This window comes from Mesoplodon mirus (genome assembly GCF_964341445.2).
Source record: "Mesoplodon mirus genome assembly, chromosome: 13".
Lineage (NCBI taxonomy): Eukaryota > Metazoa > Chordata > Mammalia > Artiodactyla > Ziphiidae > Mesoplodon > Mesoplodon mirus.
In genome coordinates, this window is record NC_138989.1 from 38,614,869 (window position 1) to 38,627,926 (window position 13,058).

At 36.4% G+C, this 13,058-nt stretch overlaps 1 protein-coding gene across 1 annotated transcript in view; it reads left to right on the forward strand.

Moving 5' to 3' along the window:
• MIB1 (MIB E3 ubiquitin protein ligase 1) overlaps positions 1 to 13,058 on the forward strand; it is a 110,810-nt gene that overhangs the window by 29,466 nt on the left and 68,286 nt on the right. The window contains exons 7-8 of the mRNA XM_082640413.1: positions 5,834 to 6,017; positions 12,467 to 12,611. Of these exons, the coding sequence (XP_082496539.1) occupies positions 5,834 to 6,017; positions 12,467 to 12,611 (329 nt within the window). The remainder of the gene's footprint in view (positions 1 to 5,833; positions 6,018 to 12,466; positions 12,612 to 13,058) is intronic.

Consider the following 13,058-nt stretch of genomic DNA (forward strand, 5'->3'; position numbering starts at 1 on the left):
CCAGTTTACTAGTATGTTTACAGTTTTTTAAAGAAAAAATTCGGTAGTTAAATTGAATAATTGTCAAAGCTTTATTACTGACATGTACATAAAGAAACGAACTCTCTGAGATTCTTTAGGGGACGGATTATATATGAAATAAGAAAAATTAACATTAAGTTGTTAACCACATTATAGAATTAGCTCTAATTGTGTTTAAATCTTAAGGATACACATGATAATATCAAGAGATACACAAAAAGCATTTGCCAAAATCTAACATCCTTCATGATAAAAATACTAAATAAACTAGGAACTGAAGGGAACTTCTTCAGCTTGATAAAGGACATCGATGAAAAACCCACAGCTAACAATGTACTCAGTGGGAAAGACAATGCTTTCTCTTTTAAGATCAGGAACAAAACAAGAATGTCTGCTCTCCTCACTTTTATTCCATATTGTCCTAGAGGGTCTAGCTGGGGCAATTAGGCAAGAAAAAGAAATAAGAGAAAGGAAGAAGTTAAACCCTCTCTGTTCACAGGTGACATGAGCTTGTGTATAGAAAAATCTAAAGAATCCACAAAACTATTAGAACTAATAAATGAATTCAGCATAGTCACAGGATACAAGATCAGTATAGAAAAATCAGTTGTATTTCTGTATACTAGCAATGAACAATCTGAAAATGAAATTAAAAAAACAATTCCATTTTCAATATCATCACAAAGAATAAAATACTTAAGAATAAATTTAGCCCAATAAGTACAAGATTTGTATACCAAAAACTGTATAACATTGTTGAAAGAAATTAAAGATGACCTAAATGGAAAGACGTTTCCTGTTTATGGATCAGAAGATTTAATGTTGTTCAGATGGTATATTAGTTTCCTAGGGTTGCCATAACAAATTACCACAAACAGCAGCTTTACAACAGAAATTTATTCTTTCAAATTCTGGAGGCTAGAAGTCCAAAATGAAGATGTTGGCAAGACTGTTTTCTTCTGGAGATCTGAGGGAGAATCTCTTCTATGCCTCTCTCCTGGCTTCTGGCGGTTGTTGGCAATCCTTGGCTTTCCTTGGCTTGTTGATGCATCACTCATTTCTCTGCCTCTGTCTTCACACGGTCTTGTCCCCTATGAGTCTCTGTGCCCCTCTGTTGTCACATGACCTTTTTTTCTTCTGGGTACATAGTTTATTTTCAAATTCATTCAAGTCAGTCTCTGATTAGTCAAGTTCAGACAGTTGTAGGGAGATTATTTGATACCGAGAGCCACATCAGCAGTCCTCCAGCCTGCTATTTTATTTTCGTCAAGCCAACATTTGTACCTTAGCCATCCATAAGGAAAGAACCCTAAGGAGTCATAGAAGAAAGTTAATTGAGCTCATGGAAATTCTGGAGTCTTTTACATAGAAAATGATCAAAAGATGATTTTACCTGACCTTATAAAGACACCAGTCATTGGATTTAGGGCCCATCCTAATCCGATATGACCTCATTTTAACTTGATTACATCTGCAAACACTCTGTTTCTAAATATGCTCACATTCCGAGGTGTTGGGGATTAGCATTTCAGCATATCTTTTGGGGGAAATAATTCAACATTTAACATATGACAGTATTCTTGAAACTAATCAACAGATTCAGTGCAATCCCTATCAAAATCCTTGCCTTTTTTTTGTTTATACAGAAATTGGCAAACTGAACCTTAAATTCATATGGAAACTCAAGGGACCCAGAATAGCCAAAACAGTTTAAAAATGAAGAACAAAGTTGGAGGACTCACACTTCCCAATTTGAAAATTTACCACAAAGCTACAGTAATCAAGACAGTCTATTACTGACTTAAAAATAAGCATGTAGATTGATGGAGTAGAATTGAGTCCAGAAATAAGCCCTTGCATTTAAAGTCAGTTGATATTTGACAGGGGTTCAGCACAGTTCAATGGGGAAAGAACAGTCTTTTCAACAAATGGTGCCGACAGTATTTACAGACATTCAGTCATTGTGGTGTACATCTAATTTAATGTTAACTGATTTCATGTTATATGTCAAGTATACAACAATCTAAAATATAAAGCTACAATTAAAAAATAAAAAAGTGATGCTGAGTCAATTGGATATTGACATGCAAAAGAATGAAATTGGACCCCTGCTACACACCATGTACAAATATTAAGTCAAAATGGATCACAGATCTAAATGCAAGAGCTAAAACGATAGAAGTCTTAAAACATAGGCATAAATCTTCGTGACCTTGAATTAGACAGTGGTTTCTTAGATATGACCTCCAAAGTAGAAGCAACCAAAGAAAGAGTGAATAGACTTCATCAAAATTAAAACTTTTGTGTTTCAAAGGAAACTATCAAGAAAGTGAAGAGACAACCCATGGAATGGGAGAAGGTATTTGCAAATCATGTCTGATTAGGGACTTATATCTAGAATATAGTATAAAGAACTTTTAAAATTCAACAATAAAAGATAAATAATCTAATTGAAAAATGGGCAAAGGATTTGAACAGACATTTTTCCACAGAAGATATAGAGATGGCCAGTAAACTCATTGCATTAGTCTGCTAGGGCTGCCTTAACAAAATACCACAGACTTGGTGGCTTAAACAACAGAAGTTTATTTTTTTTACAGTTCTGGGGGCTGGAAGTCCAAGAACAACATGCCATCAGGGTTGGTTTCTGGTGAGACCTCTTCCTGGCTTGTAGAGGATTGCCTTCTCACATGGCACCCTACCTTTATGACGTCATTTAACCTTACTTATGTCCCTAAAGGCCCAGTCTCCAAATACAGTTCCATTAAGAGCTAGAGAGCTTTAACATATGAAATTTGGAGGGGCACAATTCATTTTATATCACCCTTGAAGAGATGCAGGACATTATTAGTTATTAGGGAAATGCAATTCAAAACCATTATGAGATACCACTTCACATGCTAGAATGGCTAGAATAAAAAGGATAATTACAAGTGTTGCTGACGGTATAGAGAAATTAGAACCAAACCGTCATACATTGATGGTAAGTACGGAAAGTGGTCTAGATGCTTTGGAAAACAGTTCAGTAGTTCCTCAAAATGCTATGTATAGAGTTACCGTATGACCCAGCATATCTACTTCCAGGTTCATACCCAAGAGAATTAAACCATGTGCCCATACAAAAATCTGTACATGTATGTTTGTAGAAGTATTATTCATAACTGCCAAAATGTGGAAATAACCCAAATGTCTATTAACTGATGAATGGATAAAATGTGATATATCCATCCAATGGAATATTATATTTGGCCATAAAAAGGGATGGAGTACTGACATATGCTGCAACATAGATAAATCTTGAAAACATTATGTTGAGTGAAAGAAGCCAGTCACAAAAGGTCACATATTATCTAATTTTATTTATACAGAATGTCCATAATAAGAAAATCCATAGAAACAGAAAGTATATTACTGGTTGTTAGGGGCGGGGGAGAGAGGGGTGAATTCAGAGTGACTGCTAATCGTTATGGGGGTATCTTTTTGTGGTAATGAAAATGAAATCAGGTAGTGGTGGTTGGTTTATACAACTGAATATACTAAAACCACTGAATTACATGCTTTAAATGAGAGAATTGTATGATATGTGAGCTACATCTCAATAAAGCTCTTAATAAAAAAGAAGGAAAAAATCTTACAATTTAAGTTCACAGTAGCATGTACTAGCATATTTTGTCTTAAATAGTATCTTGTTTGTTATTTGGAAATGTTAAGTTAACACAGATTAGGATTATTACTTGCAGAATTCTTGGTCAAAATTCTTTCTTGGGCAGTAGTGTTATTAGTAACATGACATTTGACTTCTAGAAAATAATCTTTTTTTATTCTTTATTCAACACCAATTTATTAAATACTTATCCTGTATTAGGCCCTGTGATTAGTGTTAGGATTACAAACAAGACATGGTCCTCTGCTTTGAAGGAGTTTCTCTATTAATGTGGATAGACAAAGTCAGAAATAGCTGTATTAAAATGTTTTAAGTAGTTATGATAGGTGAGTATTCAGGCTATTCTGAAGGTACAGAAGAAGAGTGGTCATTTCAGCTGGGCAAATCCGAGAAAACTTAAGCGAGCATGTTACATTAAGTAAGGTTGAAAGATTTGGTTTTCACCTGGGCAAGGAAGCGCTGTAGGCAGAAGGAACAACTTGAGTAGATACTACTGTTCGGGCACTACACAGGTTTGGTAGATTTTGGAACTTTGGGAGTGAGGTAAATAAAGGTCACCATGATGGATAAGACTGAAAAGAAAACTTTTTGTATTTGAGTTTTATTCTTTTTTTTTTTTTTTTTTTGTGGTACGCGGGCCTCTCACTGTTGTGGCCTCTCCCATTGCGGGGCACAGGCTCCAGATGTGCAGGCTCAGCGGCCATGGCTCACGGGCCTAGCCGCTCCGCGGCATGTGGGATCTTCCCGGACCGGGGCACGAACCCGTGTCCCCTGCATCGGCAGGCGGACTCTCAACCACTGCGCCACCAGGGAAGCCCTTGAGTTTTATTCTTAACTGATACGAGGCACTTCTTTCTCTTTGTGGTTGTTTTAGAAAGAAAGTTTACATGGTTATAGGAATTTAGTAAGCAGGGTTTTGTGTTGTGACCTCTCAGAGCCTTTTATATGCTAAGAACCATTAGAATAAGGAAAGGAGGGTATAATATGCCATATTGTAAAAGTTTATTTGACTAGGGAACCTTTTTTCCCTTGGAGTACCATATGGGACTAGGAGAAATGTGTTATACACTGTGGTACAACTTTTCGATGGGATATTAAGTAGTCAATAAAATGGTGGTTGTGCAGATGGTAGCAGCATAGAAAAATGCTTATGTATAGGAAAGAAGAAATCCGCGTCTGAATTTGTTTTGATACAGTGATTACGAGGATGTAAGATACCCATACATGGCAATTTAAAACTAGATAATATTTTTATCCATGAGATTGCAGTGGTATGGGGAAATAGTGTAGTCTTTGTAGAGCAGTTCGGCTCTATCAGAATTGTAGACAAATATATACTTTGATTAGGTGGTTCCTTTAAGAATCTCTAATGAAATACTGACCTCCATGTGCACAAAGTTGTACATACAGTGATGTTCTTTATAGGATTGTTTGTAATAATAGTGAAAATGTGGAATTACTTTAAATGATAGTCAATAGGAGAATCGCTAAGTACATTTGTGTATATTGGTGCTATGGAATACTCTGTAGCCATTAAATCAAAATAAATAGATCTATATCTGAAAAATAAATGTTCCAAGATGCATTCTCTGAGAAAGAAGAAGTCACAGAATAATATATGTATGAATATTATGATCCCATTTATGGAAAACAAAACAACTCTCTTATAACCATCACTCTGCATATTAATAGAATATTTGCAGGACTACGCAGTGGAATATTAGCTGTGGTGTCTAGTGGGGTGGGGAGTGGTGATCCAGGTGTGTTTGTGTGAAATGGAACGTTCACTTCTACTTTACATGTTTATGAAATGTTTTAATTTTTAACGAGTGTGTACTACTTGTTTTTTTGAGTATGTGTTACTTTTTTTAATAACAATTTTATAAGACATGCAAGTGCGAAAAAATCTAGACAGAAGTGCTAGACAGAAGTGTATCATATTAGGGTGGTGAGATTATGGATAACTCTTTTCCCAAATCTGTATAATAAAATCATAAAAAGAAATACAAATCATTCAGGATGTAATTGTAAAGGATTGCTTTACACTGTTGATGTGTTATAAAGCTTTTTTCCCTGTAATGGTTAACTAAGAATTTGTGCTAAAATTAAGTAAACTTACCCATGTTGAATTTTGGCTTTGATTTTTAGGTGGACCTTCAATCCTGCTGTTCTCACTAAAGCGAACATTGTCCGAAGTGGGGATGCCGCTCAGGGCGCAGAAGGAGGCCCCTCACAGTTCCAAGTGGGTGATCTTGTACAAGTTTGTTATGACCTGGAAAGAATTAAACTTCTACAGAGAGGACATGGAGAATGGGCTGAAGCTATGCTCCCAGTAAGTACATATGAAATAATTTGGGACTAGGAAATACACCATGTTTATGTAGTTCTTAAAAGTTTTTAAAACTTTGATTTTAGAAACTAAATCAGCATAATCCTTTGAGAATTGTAATCTTCATTGGCAGCTTAACATACGTATGCCTTTTATTTTCTAACTTATTTCAGTTAGATTAGCCTGGGAAGGTCCAAAGAAGAGCTATAGTTAATATTTTTTGATAGAGCTTTTAGTGGAGAATGTAATGTTGGGGTGAGGCAAAGAAGCTTCCTGATACTTCACCCCAGAACGAGAGCGACGTGCTCATCCAGTCACCAGCAGTGCTGGACCACCGCTGCTCTTCTCACCTGGGGGCATGCCTCTCTAAAACTTAAGACTGCAAGAGCAGCTCAGAACGTGTGCCTTCTGAGATAGCTTTGCTCCCAAAGAGCTACAGTTTAATTTTTTATTTAGTCATTCAATACATTTTTCATCAAATGTTCAACAGTAACAAAATAATTTGTTTGTTCTGCCCTCTTTTCATTCATCTTTCTCTTTCTCTATCTTTTCCTTGCTTCTGTCCTCCTGTCTCTTTCCTTCTGTACTACCTGTTCCATCCTGCCAACTGCCCTTACTGCCTTGCCCTGTATCCCATTCCTTTCCACCTTGCTGTATCTTCCTCTTCAGCCCTCCATTTTGCCCACTCCCTGCTCCTGTCTCATCCTGTTCCAAATCCTGTCTTCCCAAGTCCCATCCCATTTAAGCACCTCCTTCCTGTCCCATGTATACCTCCCCTCCCACCCCCTTCGTATGACATCCAACCCACCCTGGTGTGTTGTCCAGTCCCCTGTCCTGGTCAACACCTTTTTCTCTTCCTGTCCAGCCCCAACTCCTGCCCCATTTGCCCTCTGCCCTCTCCTATCCTGTCCAGTCCCCCTTTCCTATCCTTCATGATGTCCTGTCCCTCCATCAGTCCATTCCTCCTTCCTGCCTTAGTCCTTCAGCAGATGTTTTAGCAGAAGCAGTGTGCCTGTTAGCCTTCAGGGATGTAATAGTGAACACAACAGAAAAAAATAATCTCTGTTGTTGTGGTGCTTTCATTCAAAGACATTTCATAGTTTGCACATGATGCTGACATTTTTTATTGCTTTAGTTAGGTATTGAATAAGTGATAGTTGTATTTCAGGACTATATTTTAGAATCATTATTTTTCTCCACAAAGTTGAGTTCTGTATAATCCCTCTTTGTTTTGTTTGCTTTTGGTATTAAAGTTGGTTAAAAAAATGTATTAATATACTTCAGGCCTCACTATAGTGTGGTGTTACTTAAAATGTCATTTTTTGACGTGTTTTATAGGAGCTATATATACTATTTAAAATTATTTTATAGTCAAGATGTTTTTGTTTTTTCCCCTTATCAGTGACACCTTATAGCATCTTCCGTCTGTTGAGTGCCCAGTTATACTGAGCACTGTGCTGAATGATGTATACGTACATATGCAGCACATGCTATATATATGTTTACACATATATACATAAACATACAGACTTCATTTGTCTTAGGAATATTACAAGTAGGTGGTAGTATGACATCCTTATTTTAAATATGAGGAAATCAGAACTAAGATAATGAACTGGAATATGAACCCAAATCTATATTACTTCAAAGCCTGTCTCCCATATTAAGCTGCTGTATAAGCAAAACCTCTAGGTAATTTGTAGAGGGCAGTACTGGGATTCCAGTAGTGACGATGTAGATTTGAATCTTCTCAAATCCTCATGATAAAAACAGTCAACAACTAGATTAGTTAGCATAACCGAAAAAGCTACAAACATCTGTAACAAAGCCAGGTGATAGAATAGTCTTTTGAATCTTAAAATGTGAACGAGTAAAGATAAACCCTTGACAGCTACTGGGTCTGCATCTGTGTGGCAGCAGAGAGAATTAATGGAGCATCAGGTGGACCTGAGAAGGGGGAAACTCCAGAATAGCTAATGAGTATTCATTGGTTAGTGTGGTAGATTAATGTGATAACAACAGCCGAACCTGGAAGGGCTCTTGTAGACTCCAGTTTGGGATGAGAGCAATTGGTCCATGCTAAAGTCTGAAGGGACTGGAGTAGCCTGGGGCTATAAACTCTCCAAACCAACCAGCCAAATCTCCCTTCCAGGGCAGAGCCCTCCATTGAGGAGAAAATGCTGGGAATAGAAGCCAGATTGAGTAGGGTAGAGACAGTAGGCACAAAGGAAGGAGTAAATCCAGGCAAAAGTTGGAAGGGATCATGGTCGAATCCCTATGCACTGTTATTATTGAAAAAGGAGAATAAGCAATAGAATAACTTCTCCACAGACAGATGAAAGTACATTAGAAAGATATGCACAGAAAACTAAAATCTAATAATTCAAAATGAGCTAAAAAATTAGGAAAATGATAAAAGACATGAAAGGATGAAATAAGTCATAATTAGAAATGAGGTAGAACTTAGGAAAGAATTTTAAAAAATTCATTTCAGAAATGAAATAAGCTAGAAGCAACATAGAGCAAATAAATACAACCGATAATGCCTTAAGAGAAACAGAAGGTAAAAAGGAGGAAAAATTTTAAAATCAAAAAGATAAAATGTATTTGAGATAAAGTGACAGATATAGAATATCTGATATATGTGTATTAGGGAATCCTTGCAAAAAGGAAAAAACAGAAACCAAAGTAATGTAATATAACAAATGCTAAAATTTGTAATTCCAGGAAAGTTTACCTGAAATTGAAAGATTTGAAATTAAATATTAAAAGGGCGCATTGCATACCTGGGAAAACTAACCCAGAACACCAAACACAGAGCCATATTCAGGTAAAAGAATAGAATCTTCAAAAAAAGAAAAAATTCTTTGGGTATCTAGGAAAAAAGACCAAGTTACTTGTAAAGGAAAGAAAATCAGATTGTTGTTAAGAAAAAAAATGTGATCTCAATGTTTTATGCCAGAAAACAATGAAGTAACATTTATTTAAGGTGCTCAAGGAAAGAAAACGTAAGCTAAGGATTTTATATACAACCAAACCGACTTTCAAGTACTTAAAGGCTGTAGACTGCTGTGAAATGTAAGAATCCAGAGAATCGAGTCCCCATGAGCCTTTTCTGAGTAATCTATTAGAGAATTAGTTTTAGACAACCAAAATGACAGAAGAAATGTCAACTGAAGGACTGGTAGTGATCATTAAATAAATATTTATTTATTGAACTAAGATTAAATGATAGTTATAAAGGAAACGGTAGAGTTTATAATGGTTATATGCTCTAACAACATAAAGTATGACTGTCAGAAAATGGGCTGGGAATGCAGGGGGGATATGGAAAGTTTAATGAGCTGTTTGATTGCATTTTAGTTATTAATTGGGACTATATAAAGTTTAATATAAACTTTATATTTAAAAAAGCAAACAATGGAAGGATTAACCATAAAGTTAAAGAAAAGTTTTCATGTATAGAAAGGTAATATGATATGGGGGACAAAGGTAGAAGGGAAACATCTTTGAGTATGTCTTATTTTATAGATTTGGTTTGAAATCACATGTATTTTATACAATTAGAAAACAAAATTAAGTTCAAAAAGGAAACTCCCAAAAGTGGAGAATAAAATGAAACAACTGAACCTAAGTGTGTTTCCTGTTGGCATAATCATACAGAGAGGAAATTCCAAGTGATTTCCAAACACAGTAATTTGTCCTTATATCCTTATAGGAGGTCTGTGCCCTTAAGAACTGCATGAAAAAAAATTTAACAATTTTCATAAATTTATTGTTTGTGATAGTGTTGATATTGTTACTCTGAGACTGTTGTGTGTGTAATATGACAAAAAATCAAATGAGCAGTTATATGATAATTCTAGTTCTGTTATTCCCAGTGACCCTGAGGACCAGAATTATCAGAGAGGAAAAAAGGAGATGCTGATGTAGTATAGAAGAGGTTAAGTAAAGACCCTGTAGTCTGGAATTTGAATTGGGAGAGTGTTTAAACTCACGACTTATTTTATCTTTGTTTTAAAACACACTGCACCCCCCTCCATTTCCTAGCTGTCCATGAAAAAGGTGTGGAAACAGTGACCATTCCAGTAACAGTAACCAACCTTAGTGCCTAGATTATGGTCTCGAAATAGCCTTTCCCTCTGTGAAGAATCAGGGCTCTTTGGAGAAATGGCTAATTCTAGTTCTTTGGCAGGAAGTGAACAAGATGAGCCTCATACCAGATAGCAAGGAAGCTATCGAAGATTTCTAGGTGATGTTAAAAAGATCTAGCAGCCAATTCGAAGGGTTTCTCACCAAATGCAAAGACAGATGAATCTATTAAACTGCACCAATTAGTAAAATTAAGATTGGAGGAATCTCTATAAGACGAATAACCCTGTTTCTTCAACAAGTAATTTACAAAGAAAAAAAATATGTAGGTTTCGTTAGGAACTTGATTTAAACAAACTAAAAAAAATTGTCATTTGTGAGGCAATCGGAAATTTGAACACTGACTAGTAGTTTATTTTATTATAGTTATTGATAATTTGGGATAGGTTGATAATAGTATTGAAGTTATATTTTAAAAAAAAAGAGTTTACATGACAAAATAATACAGGAGGGGAGAATGGATAGGGAAAACAAGATTGACCATGAGCTGACAATTGTTAAAACTGGTTGATGGGTACATGAGGATTCAATATACAATTGTCTATTTTTGTGTGTTTGAGATTTTCCGTAAAGAACAGTTAAGGAGGAAAAAAAAAAAGAATGCAGCGTCAAAGAGTTTGAGATGACGGTGGAAAATTCCAGGTGAAAATGTCTAATGAGAAGTTAAAATTGGTGTGTGTTTTGGGGCGAGGAGATGGGTAAACACTGCTGGAGTAGTACATTTTGTAGTCTTTGGAAGTAAGACGACAGTTGTCAAGTGGATTAAATTTCCAAGAAAATAGAGTAAAAAGCAAGGAATAAAGTTTGGGAGAATGAACACACTTAGGAATCTGAAGAAGGAAAAGGAGCCAGTGAGTGGAAAAAGGGAAGGAACAGGCAGAAAGATTAGGCTGTCATCCAGAAATCAAGGGAATATTTTCAAGAAGTTGGAGTCAGATGCTGTGGAGAGGTCAAAAGAGAAAACAAGTTTAAGGGCAGTCTCCTCTGTGTTAGGAAATAGTCAGATATTATCACTACTCTTCACCAGTTTTCTAGTGTTGTTATTGGCTATTCTGTTGTGCATAAGAGAATGGGTTTTGGACCTGAGTTTGAAATGGGGCTAATAAGGTTACGTAGCTTTCAGGATTTTATGTATTAGGTGAGTTAATACGTATAAAGCTCTTAGAACAGTACCCACCACGTGAGGGCTGCTGCTTCTGGTTGTGTTCTGTACCTCTTCTTACTCCATATATTTAATAAGCATGTTACTTCTACATACTTCTGTTTTGAAATCAGGCTTGATTCCAAAAAGGATTTAAACATAGATGTAAGTTTTGAGCCCTTTTTGGTTTAAATTGCTTTTTTTAGAAATCAGATTTTCTTTTTTTAGGCTAGATTGATGATGGTTTTGGACCACTTGCGTTACAAGTTCTCAAGAAGTATCTTGTGAGGTTAAAAAAGGATTGGGGACTTCCCTGGTGGTGCAATGGTTAAGAATCTGCCTGCCAATGCAGGGGACACAAGATCCCACATGCCGTGGAGCAGGTAAGCCCATGTGCCACAACTGCTGAGCCTGTCTGTGCTCTAGAGCCCGCAAGCCACAACTACTGAGCCCACGTGCCACAACTACTGAAGCCTGCGCACCTAGAGCCTGTGCTCTGCAACAAGAGAAGCCACCGCAATGAGAAGCCCATGCACTGCAACAAAGAGTAGCCCCTGCTTGCTGCAACTAGAGAAAGCCCGTGCGCAGCAATGAAGACCCAACGCAGCCAACAATCAATCAATCAATAAATTTAAAAAATAAATTTACAACAAAAAAGGATTGAATATCAGAAACCAAGATTTTGTGAACTTTTATGAATAAAATAGATTGTCATGATTGTTTTATATTATTGTGGAAATGTAGTTTTATTAAAAAATATATATAAATATATATATTTTTTGCGGTACGTGGGCCTCTTACCGTTGTGGCCTCTCCCGTTGCGGAGCACAGGCTCCGGAAGCACAGGCTCAGCGGCCATGGCTCACGGGCCTAGCCGCTCCACGGCATGTGGGATCTTCCCGGACCGGGGCACGAACCCGTGTCCCCTGCCTCGGCAGGTGGACTCCCAACCACTGCGCCACCAGGGAAGCCCTAAAATATTTTTTAAAGATACTCTTTGAAGTTTGTAACTAATAAACAACCATTTGAATATGATTATCCTTTAAAAGTTTTTTTATTAGGAGTGAAGTAAAATTAGTACTTAGATATGTAAAAACTGGTGATTGATTTTTACGGTATATACTTCAGACTTGAAACATGAATCTAATTTTTTTTTAAGACTTTAGGTAAAGTTGGCCGAGTACAACAAATTTATTCAGACAGTGATTTAAAGGTGGAAGTCTGTGGAACATCTTGGACGTATAATCCAGCAGCAGTTTCCAAGGTGGCATCTGCAGGATCAGCCATTAGCAATGCATCTGGTGGTATGTTTTGTTTCATGTTTCTCTAAAAGTAATATGGTTTACATTAGAACCTTTCCCAGTTCCCCAATTCTTGTATACAGATAATGTCGTATGTGTTCTTGATTTTCTCCTAGATCACATAACCTCACTTGAATATTAACTACCTTTTAAACTTTCGCTAAAGGTTTTTTGGGTTTTTTTTGCTTTTTTCATATGATGAACAATCTTTGTTCTGGCTGAGGTATGCCCTGGAAAAGTTCCATAAATATGTGCTTTTTCTTGGATATATCAAGGGCTTCTCCACATCAAATCTGAGATACCTGAAATTCAACATTCTTACTCCTAGTCGGAAGTTTTGTTTTCTGCTAAAGAACCATCACTTTCTTAGACTACTTTATTTTCTTTTTATTTCCAATATTATTGCTAGCCGATGGCTTTCTTTCTGGATATTTTTACATATCAGCTATA